At 42.4% G+C, this 12,212-nt stretch overlaps 1 protein-coding gene across 7 annotated transcripts in view; it reads left to right on the forward strand.

Annotated features, from left to right (window-relative positions):
- RASAL2 (RAS protein activator like 2) overlaps nucleotides 1-12,212 on the forward strand; it is a 260,823-nt gene that overhangs the window by 179,553 nt on the left and 69,058 nt on the right. Inside the window, exon 1 of one of the 7 annotated variants that reach the window (XM_077275989.1) lies at nucleotides 2,413-3,149. The exons of the other annotated variants lie outside the window; for them this stretch is intronic. Coding sequence (XP_077132104.1) covers nucleotides 3,071-3,149 — 79 coding nt within the window. The 5' untranslated portion in view covers nucleotides 2,413-3,070. Of the gene's footprint in view, nucleotides 1-2,412; nucleotides 3,150-12,212 lie in introns of those variants that run through there. 7 annotated transcript variants of the gene reach the window in all.

Below are 12,212 nucleotides of genomic sequence, written 5' to 3' on the forward strand. Positions count from 1 at the left end.
TTCTATATGGCACAGCTTTCTATGGAGCATCTATGGGGCCATAATGAACGGTGCAGAGCATTATATATGGGGCAGCTTTATATGGAGCATCTATGGGGCAATAATCAACGGTATGGAGCACTATGAGGGGGGCTGCGTTGTATTCTATGGGGGTTACCTTGAGTTGTATGGCAGGGCTGCGGGGGGGGGGGGGGCCATTTGGAAGTTCGCACTGGGGCCCATAACTTTGTAGTTACGCCACTGTCTAAGAGGTAACGTTTCTCCTTGTGGAGAGTGACAAGCCAGGCCTGGCATGTCAGAGTGAGGAGACTTATAGGCCATGCATGATGATCCTCTGGGAAATTAAATATGCAAATTGCCTCTTTAGAGAGGAAGAGGACTAGAACTCTAGCGCCACCTATTGGAAGCAGCGATCCTAAAAGTCAATATCGACCCTTTAGCCTGAAGAATGAAATAATAGGATTTTAAGAACTAACCTCCTGACGTTGTTGCAGCAGTGGCATCGGTCCTTTGTAGTTCTCAGGTTGTGTCCTCTCTCCTGCTGAGCTGGTAAATGAGATTCATGCCGGACCTTTGTGCCCAGTATCACCATTCCTGTCAATAAGTGCTGCCAGCCTGTAATTCCTTCTGATTGACATTGCACTGGGGTAGCATGAAAGGTAATTCTGAAGGCACATCGCAGCGCCCGAGCACTGGATCACATCACCTTGACATAACTGCCGGCTTTGCATTTTGTCGATTGATCGCCTTAAACATCAATACTTACCTTCTGTTTTCATGCAGATCTTTGGCAGTAAGTGTAGTGCGCACGTTTCCACCGATGCCAGAGCTGTAATTACTTGTACATCATCTACAGGTATTCGAGATGAAATAGCTAGTTTTCCTGTAATTGCTGCCATATTGGAGACGGTGGGCTTACATGCTCCATTGATGCCACATTATACAACATCATGGTGCAAAAAATACCGCTATATGTAATCCGCTATTCAAAGTGGAAAGAAAATACTGAATCAAAGGGGTATTCCACCTTAACACGGGGTATACCTCAGTGGTTACCACTGTATGGTGGCTCAGTGGCTAGCACTGTATGGTTGCTCGGCTATATAAGGGAGTAAAATAAATGCACATGGAGAGGTGGCCGGAAATAGGTGGCTCACTCCTATAGGAGTTCTGAAGATGTCAAGATGGGTGCTGGTCCCAGTGGTGCGACACTCAGCAGTCAGACATTTATGGCAAATCCCTTAAATATACCGTAAATAGAGAAAAAGGAGCAGCACATCTAAGCTAGTGTGAACAGGAACCAGCCAAAGCATACAAGTTTTTACTTAAATCCCTTGAATATGCTATCAATGTCTTGAGATAGGAAATGCCCTTTTAAGGTTTAAATACAAAGTATGTCCACATATTGTGGTTGTTGTGCATCCGAAACCATGTCAGGGACTACAGGGACAGAAGAGGGCCCCTGTGCAAGAACAGTATGTTGGCCCTTTGGAACCCAATAGTTAATCATTTGGAGATGAATGTGGCCCTCTTACCTCTTGGGCCCCTGTGTAGCTGTACATGTTGCACCAATGGTATTTGCGCCCCTGCGTTTTACCATCAGTTTGCAGGTTTGGATTGCTTATGGTTTTCTCACAATTTTTTTTTCTTTATCTTCTCATGTGAGAGAATCAGTGGTGGGGCCGGGGTTACCCAGATGAGCTGGACTACCTGGCACGTGACACCTAGTCCTGAATGTCTGAACAAGGCCTCAGATGCAGACCTCAGAATATAGGTTAGCATGTGGACATTATTTCTAATTTTACAAATTTAAATTTACCTTTTACCTAATTGTTTTTTTAATAAAAAAGTAATATAATATTAATATATATATATATATATATATATATATATATATATATATATATATATATATATATATTTCTTTCTATCTTATTTTAAAAGGTAAAATTAAATTTGTAAAACATTTTTGTATTTTTTTTTAATTTTTAATTTATTTAACAGATTGAAAACTTTGGGCAAACTATTTAAAAAGTGTTTTGCTAAGTTTTCTTTTAACATAAACAATGAAACATATTCTATGTATTGAAATAATAAAAAAACAATTCCCAGGCCAAGTTTTTGTTTGTACACATACTTGCTGCATTGCGGGGCACGGTGCCAGGCATACATTGCCATCTCCTAGCTAAACTTAAGAAGTGTTGTCATCTGGAAAGAAAAATAGGCAGGGCTGTTATAACACTACAGAAATAGGCTGTTGTCCCCGCGCATTAGAAGCCGTACAGGAAAAAGCAGCGCAGAGGCTTCTGCACAGAACACTCCCCTGCCTACTATTCCCTCCGGGCATAAGGACCGGAAGCAACCCCGGGCGTCCAACCCGTCCATTCCTGATGAGAGCACCGTGGACTAGTCCATAATGTCGCTTTTGGCAGTTTAACTGCCTGTTCCATTTTTACCGATCAATGCAGCCGTCACACGCTAGGTAGGGGCTGCAAAGGGGGTGGAAAAGGCTTGAGAAAGGAGGGAGGAAGAGAGCATCCGGTGCCTCCTAATCAGAGATTGATGAACCTGCCTGTGCAGAAAGGGAAGGCGACTTAGAAGGGAGGATGCTCCAGCCCATCACCAGCGGTGAGGACGACTGCTGTCGCTGGTAGCATTTCCGAAGAAGTTTGACCTAGCATTTTCCATCCATCGCATCTGATAAATGGGAACATTTACCAGTATTCGCCTTCAGCTCCGAGAAATATATTTCCATTCACTTATCCGTTTTTTGTTTTTTTTTCGTTCTCATTGGATCCAGCAGCCTCGCCTCATTTAGGAGCCCATTAACCCCCCGCTGTGCCCTCAATCCTTTCTGCTTCGGAGAGCAGTTAAACAAGGCCTACTACCCCTATTGATCCGGCAGCGGCGGCGGGAATGCCCTGGCATCCATATCCTTTTCCATAACGAGACTGTCCTGTTGTCCACCCTCCTTGATCCCAAGAACTGGCACATCCCGCCTAGCTTTCGAGGTCCGGGTAAGAGTAGAAGAAATCAGTTGCGCCACGTGGTGAAGTTTTCTCCTTCAGCCATGAGCTTCCTCTCCCCCGGGGATGGAGAATGGCTGGACAGCAGCACAGAGGAAGAGCGGAGCCTTCTGTCCTTCCTTGGTAGGGTCATCGGCTCGAAGAACTTTTCAGAGGAGTCAAATCATGTTTGATGCTTTTATGCCTTTCTTTTTGTTTGTACACTTGTTATTATGTTTCCTTTTGTTGGTTTGTTTTACTCGTTTATTACAGTATTCATAGGTCAAAAGTTTTTTCAGCTCTTTCTCTTTAAGTATAGACGCTAGCTAATTCAGAATAATGGCTCTGCCGAGCATTAGGTATTGATTGAAGTCCACTTTGCATCAGAACGGGTTAATACCGTGAAGGCGAAATGGATGACGGTCAATACATAATTGCACTAGTGATTATAGATTGTCAGAGGCTTCATGTTGCTTTATCCTTCGAGTTTTGCTTCTTCTCTATATTTTTCTCTCTTCTTTAGAACCTGCGGAAAAAGATTTTACATCCTTACTGGTGTTGTCACTAAATTTTGCTCCTAGGTGGCGCTGTCGTTAGTTTTAGGCTTTTAATCTCCGTAATGGATTTCTTTGCTCGATCACCTGTAGAATATGAGAGTTATGTTTCGCTTTCTTCACATTTGTGCTTGGGCAGGGGCTCGATCTAAAGGGGGTTTGATTTTGTTTTCCCATGGGTGTGACTACTCAGACCTGTCATGTTATCATTTCTGCTGAACTAATATGTCCTGTAATAGATTCTCCGGCGCTGGCACGTGTCTTACCTACCTAAATAATTAATACATGTTGAAGTGATAATTATTGGGAAATTAAAGCTCCCTCATCTTCAATTAGACGTTATCTTTTAATTATCTTCTCTTCAGAATATTTCAGAAAAAAATATTTTTATTTTTTATTTGAGCAAATCGGTAAAAGCGTAGACTTTCCTATCCATATAAAGGAAATAAACGCCACAGATTCGGGGCTGCTCAAACAGATTTTCTGCATGTGAACAAGAGCTTGATGACGTAGGTGATAATGTAGTCTTTCACATGATTTTTTTTCTTATTCCCGCGAACTGTCAGCATTGCTTCACTTTAGATGAACACTTGCCGCTTTGATGAGGACGCCCATTAATATTTTATAGAATTGGGGGGGTTTTCTCACTGTACCGAAGTAAAACGCTGATGTAAAGACCACGTCCATGATGGACCATTACTGCTTTTTTTTTTAGAAATTTTCAGAACTTTTGTCCATGGACAGCAAAAAAAAAAAAAAAAAAGTAGAGAGCAAATGCTTAAAGGGATCTGTCAGCACAAAATGACTGTTCAGACAAAGCACAGGCGCTCGGTGCACCCTTGGCATGGCCGAACAGTTCAGTGCACCTGCTTCCTATCGTTCCTGGAGAAAACAAGAGCTGTCAATCAAGGAAGGGTGGGTGGATATAGATGTAAAAAAAATTGTGGGAAAGTGCACTGATCTGCTCGACCACGTCATGGGTGCATCAGGCACTTGTGCTTGGTTTGAACAGTCATTTTGTGTTGGCAGACTCCTTGTAAGTGCTCTCATTTCTCTAGGACAAAACTTAGACGTCTGTGGAAGGTGTGAGTGCTGAAGATCATTAGCGGCCGCTGATTGGCCCCAGAGCTCACATAATGTCACATGAGCTCCAGGAGGTGCAGGAAATGAGTAAAAGTTTGTTTTTATTGTCTATAGGGCACTGTTACATTTAAAGGGAATCTGTCAGCAAGTTTTTGTTATGTAATCTGACAGCGGCATGATGTAGAGACAGAGACCCTGATTCCAGCAATGTATCACTTAGTTTACTGGGTGCAGCAGTTGTGATAGAATCCCTGTTTTCTCTGCTGTAGGTTTAGCAGAGCTCTGAATGCTGAGCCCTGTATAACCCCGCCCACACCACTGATTGGCTGCTTTCTGTGTGCACTGTATATTGATAGAAAGCTGCCAATCAGTGCTGGGGGTGTGGTTGGACCAGGAGTCACAAGACACCTAGTCCTCTAATGATTAATCTCCTGCTGATGAAACACTGATTTTAAGGATACAGTAAACTCAACCCAGTGAGTGACACGTCGCTGGAATCACGCTCTCTACCCCTACATCATCCTGCTCTCGGATTACATATAATATACCCTGCTGACAGATTCCCTTTAAAGGGTTTGTCCAGATAGTGGACCTTTATTTGATATATAAAGTCACAGGAATGGTGTAAAATTGTATCTTTTCCCTCTCGTTGTGTGACCGGGACTAGAGGCTACGTTACTAAAGTCTATGTAAGCACTGAATATATGAATTGTGACCTTCATTCCTGCTGTGTAGACTGTGCGTATAACGTTGTGGTGCTTAGCTCACATTTTGATGAAATTGTTTGGGCCCATCTGCCAACGACAAGGCGACCTCTCTATGTAGGGGCCTACACCTTTCTTGGGTACAGGCGTACAAATTTAAAGGGCAGGTAGGATCTAGCTGATGGATGGGAGGAGGGGCGCTCAGTAAATGGGGTCACATAAGTGATCGAAATATGGGCGCCATGCAGGTCACAATTCTTAGTCATTGTTCACATTTACTTTAGTGCTCCGTGTGCAGTTGTATTTGTTTCTACGTTGTTGCAGTGTAGTCAGCGCAGCCTGATTTAGTTTTGCTCGGAGTTGCTTTTTTCTAGCCTATTTTACCAATATTTATGTGGCTGTTTAGCTTTATTTACATGCAAATGTAGCAGAGCGGAGTTTGCGGTGACATAACAATATGTTCTCGGATAACGCAGAGGTAGAGAAAATGCAACCGATTTTGTTCTTTAATGTTTTTTTCGCTAGTATAAAGCAGTGCATACATAAATGTTAAATAATGTATTTTTTTTTAAATTTAGGCAGTGGCTCTGATATACTTAGCGGTTGTCCAGCCGTGTGTTATTGGTGATCATTAGGCTAGATTATCATTATTAGGTGTGTGGGGGTCAATATGCTATGGTGTCGGGACAGCGCCATGTAGTGGCTGCTGTTGAGAACTGCAGCTTGGCTCCTGTTCAGTTGTAGAGGATGGTGACATTGAAGTTTGCTGATTTTTTTTTTTATTTCCTCCATTGTTCCTTCAGACAACTTTACCTCATTGGAAAGCGCCAACTGATAAACCTGCAAATCCCTTTAAAAAAAAAAAAAAAATTGCTTTACCCTTAAAAAAAATCACTTCTTAACGTCAGTCACTTGGTGCCTTTCTTCTGCATAACTTGCTGTCCACTTCCTCTTCCTGTTGTCAAGTGTAATCCACCGCTAGTAGCAGAGACGCCGTGACGGATTGCAGAAAATGCGGGTGGGTTTTTATGCACTTAGACAGGAGAGCAGGAGCAGAGGAATACATGCATAATAAAGAGATGTGCTTTCAGTTCAGGAAGAGACAAGCCATTGGGCAAAAGCAGGATCACTACATGATGGGAACTGAGGCAAAGGAAGGTCCAGCACCTATAGTGCTGGCAGAATACTGACGAGGAGGATCTGAAAGGGAATGAATGGCGAGTCACAGAGCATAAGAATCAGGACATTTTCTGGATTTATCAGACTAGTATGTGCACCAAAAGCAATTTTATCTTGTTGGTACCACAACAGCATGTTTATTACAGGCTTTGGATACAAGGATGAGTAAACTTGTGTTGCATTCTGTATCCGAGGCTTGATGCATACTTCCAGGACAATATAATCTGACAATTATTGTTACCAATTTTTTATTGTATTATTTTTGTTCCAATGCATATGAATTAAAAAAAAATTATATATATATATATATATATATATATATATATATATATATATATATATATATATATATATTTTAATAATTACAATTACAAATGAAACAATTAAGCGACTCTATGTTACATTGTGATGTTCCATCCTTCTGCATAAAACAAACCACATAAATATCTTGGTTTAGTTTTTCGATGATCATTTTACTGGCAGATTCCAAGGGCTGTCGAGTGTCGGCCGCTCGCCTGACGCGCAGGTATTTGTAGATGCCGCAGAGACGGGGATGTCATTTCCTGCCTCCCCATGGGATGTATGTTGGGTTTTGTTCCCTTTCTATATTCTGGAACTTTAATCACAAATAATTGTATCTATTAAACTGCTCTGTGATGTCGGCATTGAATATTTATTAGGACCTTGTAGAAATTAGGCATCTAAAATAGCCTCCCGGGACTGTGGATTCTCATTTGTGGAGAGGATAGAAGTACGTTTTTAATAGGTCTGCTGCTAGAAAATGCTGCAACGGCCGAGACCTGACAGTGATGAGCGCACAAGGAGAGATCCCAGAATTAGTGATGAGCGAGTGTACTCGTTGCTCGGGTTTTCCAGAGCACGCTCGGGTGACCTCCGAGTATTTGTTAGTGTTCGGAGATTTAGTTTTCATCGTGGCAGCTGAATCATTTACAGCTAATAGCCTGCTTGATTACATGTGGGGATTCCCTAGCAACCAGGCAACCCCCACATGTACTCAGCCTGGCTAGTAGCTGTAAATCATTCTGCTGCCGTGATGAAAACTAAACCTCCGAGCACTAACAAATACTCGGAGTACACCCGAGCATGCTCTGGAAAACCCGAGCAACGAGTATATTCGCTCATCACTACCAAGAATCACTACTGACGAAGGGCCAAGACATGCAAAGAACAGTTGTCCAGACCCTCCAGTTTTGGCCGGACCAATGATATCTAATATTTGTGGGGGGCTCCCAACTCTTCACCAGCAGATGATGTTGGGACAGAGACGGATCGGGCATGTTGAACTTCACTGCCTGATCCTTTTGTGAATCAATCTCAGCCATTCAAATCTATGGGAGTGGGGGAAAGAAATTAATGCTCTCGGAAGCAGAGAAAGCAGTCTGTCTGGTACCTGATTTTCACTGATCCATTTTTTGGAACCCGTTGTGTAGTGTGGGGTAGCAACAATGTATTGATTTGTCTTCTCACATCATTATTCGTTTTCATCCAACCAATCACATAAAATGTCCTTTCCCAGACCCTATTCACTTCAATAAGAGAGATGCTGCAGTGCCTGAGGACAGGTACTATACAGTGAACAGAGCTATTCGGCTTACACCTGGCCGGTCCTGAAAACAGCTGATCGCTGGGGGCTGAGGCTACCAGTGTAGCAAGCCTGGAAGATCCCTTTAAAAAAAAATACATTCATGACATCAGTAGCGCATTTCATAAGCGGCTCTCGGAGGGGTTCCTGGCCTCCCACTCCAAGAAAACAGCCCTCCAGTATTCATGAATCCTAGACTATGACCATAATAAAAAAATAATTATATACAATATATATATATATATATATATATATATATATATATATATATATATATATATATATATATATATATATATATACTGTGTATGTATGTGTGTGTGTGTGTGTATATATATATATATATATATATATATATATATATATATATATATATATATATATATATATATATATATATATATATATATATATATATATATATATATATATATATGATATATTTGAGGTTCAGGCATCGTGAAGTGTACCGGGAGCTATACAAGGTCAGATTTTGCAGCCTGATGCCACGGTGGAGCCAAGAATGGGGCCGTGCCTGGGGAGATACAACATCAAGAAGCTTTTGATTATTGCTCATCGTTCAAATTTTCTTCTAAATCTGTCTACAGTTCATTGACATTTTTCTTTCTTTTTTATCCAGAAGATAAGATCGTACCCCTCCTGTTGCAGCAGCACATTGCGGGGTCTGACTATGGCTGCTCCGTGCCAACCCTAGGTGTTGGTGAAGCCATTCTTGTTATGATGTTTTAGCACCATTAGTCGGGTGTAGGGACCTGATCTCAGCACTGTATGTTCTGCTCAAGGAATCCTGGTAGTGTGGCCATGTCTCATCCGGACTCTGTTTTTTGGTAGGGGAGCTTTTTTTGAAGCCAAATACCATAACTGGTCATATATTGGTGCGGACTGATGACCATTGTCATCTGCAAGAGAACCTGACCATAGCGGATCATCCTTGATGAAGAAGAATAGCCCTACACACCAACAAGCTGTCCTTGACTACAGACTAGCCATTAATTGCTATCCGTTGGCTACTATGGATAGCCACCTTGGGGGTAGTAAGATTGTAATGTAGCACAGAAGCGTCAGGGCTTATTCACACGTCAGGTTTTCCCATACAAGTGCTGTCCTTGGATAGCACTCAAGCCTACGATAGTTTATGGGGTGGTTCACATCTCCAACTTTTTTTTTTCTCGGACCGAGCAGTCTGCACAAAAGCACGGAGACATGTCTGATATTCATCCCAGTGTCAGATCACACTCGTCTATGCGTCCGTGAAAAAAAGAGCCAGCACTCAGATGCTATTGCTGTGCCGTCCGTTTTGATGAAACCCGGACCAATTTTTGCATCTGAGAAAAATCCCTGATGTGTGATTGAGCCCTTAAAGGAAATCTGTCAGAAGATTTTTGCTGTGGAATCTGAGAGCAGCATAATGTAGGAGCCGAGTTCCTGCAATGTCAGTGCTATGAACTGTGTATCACCCCACCCACACCGCTGATTGGCAACTTCTTGCTTGTATTGTCAGTAAGCTGCCAATCAGTGGTGGGGGTGTGGTTACACAGATTAGCTGGACTATCTGACACATGCCACCTAGTCCTGCAGTTATAATCCCCTGCTGATAAAACACTGATTGTATTGAAAATTGAGCGCACAGTCTATAAGTGGCACATCCATGGAATCCACCTTTCTATCCCTACATCTGCTGACAGATTTAACTTTAAAAGTTTTAGGACCCCAATGCAAAATTTATGCTAGAACACAAGTACAACCACAATTTCTGCCCCGATGTAGCTCCATTAAAGTGTAATGACTGGTAATGAGCGAGTATACTCGTTGCTCGGGTTTTTCCGAGCACGCTCGGGTGGTCTCAGAGTATTTGTTAGTGTTCGGAGATTGTTTTCATCACCTCAGCTGAATGATTTACAGCTACTAGCCAGCCTGAGTACATGTGGGGGTTGCCTGGTTGCTAGGGAATCCCCACATGTAATCAAGCTGTCGAGTAGCTGTAAATCTTTCAGCTGTGGCGAGGAAAACCAAATCTCCGAGCAGTCGTAAATACTCAAAGACCACCCGAGCGTGCTCGGGAAAACCCGAGCAATGAGTACACTCGCTCATTTATTATTATTATTATTTATTGTTATAGCGCCATTTATTCCATGGCGCTTTACATGTGAGGAGGGGTATACATAATAAAAACAAGTACAATAATCTTAAACAATACAAGTCATAACTGGTACAGGAGGAGTGAGGACCCTGCCCGCGAAGGCTCACAATCTACAAGGTCACTAGTAATGACTAGTGATGAGCAAACGTGCTGGGATAAGGTGTTATCTAAGCATGCTCTGGTGCTAACCAAGTGTCTTCGGCGTGCTCAAATAATGTTTGTGTCCCCGTGGCTGCATGTCTCATGGCTGATCGACAGTCACAACACATGCAGGGATTGCTTAACAAACAGGCAATCCGTGCATGTGTTGCAGCTGTCGAACAGCCGTGAGACATGCAGCCGCGGGGACGCAAATATATATTTAGAGCACGCTGAAGACACTCAGCACCAGAGCATGCTTAGATAACACCTTATCCAGGCACTAGTAAGGACAAGTAGTATATAGCACGGCTGTAAGTCAGTAACCACTTGTCACTGCCATCATCAGCCGCTTATGATTGATGATTACACTGTGTAGTACAGCAGCAAGCCTGGAAATATACAATGGTTTACATTGATCTGGCAATCTTCTAGAGAGCATAAATATTGCAACATGACATATTGAGTGACCGTACAGCTTGTCGATATACACGAGCCTGCACTGCTGTATCTCCGGGTCGGGGGATCATCATACATCCCTTCATACACTAAGCTCCTCGGAAACAACAACAACAACAAAAAAAACACAAAGTATATAAAAACTAGCAGATTGGTGCTAAATCCTGACCTGCACTTTTCCCAGGTCATCTATCCCCGTCATCTCCGGTTGAGCTGTTGCGCAGTGAGGCTTTTCCTTCTCTACCTTGATGTCATTTGTCTTCATCTTACTTGGCTCCAGTTTTCTGAGGTTACATAATGTTGGGTTGACCTTCTGGAAAAAAAAAAAAAGCAAAAAAAAAAAAAAGTTCTAAAACACAATTTACTAAAATGGATCTGTCTCCGGCGACCTTCAGGCACAATGTGTTTATCTCCTTGTTATAAGTAAGGTTTCGATGTCTGAAATGTCAGATAACTAAGGAAGAAGATCCGATTATCCATCCTGGTTTCTTCCATTATTCCACAGGCAGTAAAGAAGGAGATGATGGAAGTCTCGTATGATGGGATGGTTCTTCCGACCTGTAAATTATGCTATTAGTGTCGTTGCTTCCGTGATTTAAGGCTCTCTATAGGCAGCGGTGGTTACACGCGCGGTGGAAGGAAGCATTGCACCACATCAATTAAAAGACCACCAACCTACAAAGCAAGTGATACTAAAAGCTTTCACATGCAGGTATGCAAACATGTCAAAGGGGCTGTCGGACATTAGAGAAAGGCTCCTGCGTCCCCTCTTGTCTGGCATTGCATTGCATCCGACGTCAATTAAAACAGTCTAAGCTGCAATACCAGGCTTGGCCCATGGCAAAAGGTGGCGCTGTTACTGGACAGAAGAAGCAGCTCCTTTCTCTGTCATCTAAATTCTTTTACCTTTGTGAAACTAATTTCTTTTGATCCAAGATTAAACTCTGTCCAGTCCCTCATTTGTTATGTTGTCCTTTGGGAAATACAAGGACGGAGGGGACGCCGCTATAAAATCAATTGAACACTCAGGTATTTAGTATATTACCACATTCATGTGCTGGAAAATATTTGAAAAACGGCCACATGGATTTCTGAGCTCCTAGTGAAAACCTATAGGGACCTGTTTACATCCCTCCATAAGGATCAAAATCTTATCGAAGATTCGCAAGGATGATTTTTAGGTAAGTTTTGGCAAACCATGCCCTGGTCTAGTGGTCACTGTACTCTCAGACAGCGATTTTGTTTGATCGATAATGTGACAATCAATAAATCAGTCCAAAGTGCCGGCCACTAGATATTTTGCTTTTGTCAAACCTTGGCCCGCTG

This window comes from Ranitomeya variabilis, chromosome 8, assembly GCF_051348905.1.
Source record: "Ranitomeya variabilis isolate aRanVar5 chromosome 8, aRanVar5.hap1, whole genome shotgun sequence".
Taxonomy (NCBI): Eukaryota; Metazoa; Chordata; class Amphibia; order Anura; family Dendrobatidae; genus Ranitomeya; species Ranitomeya variabilis.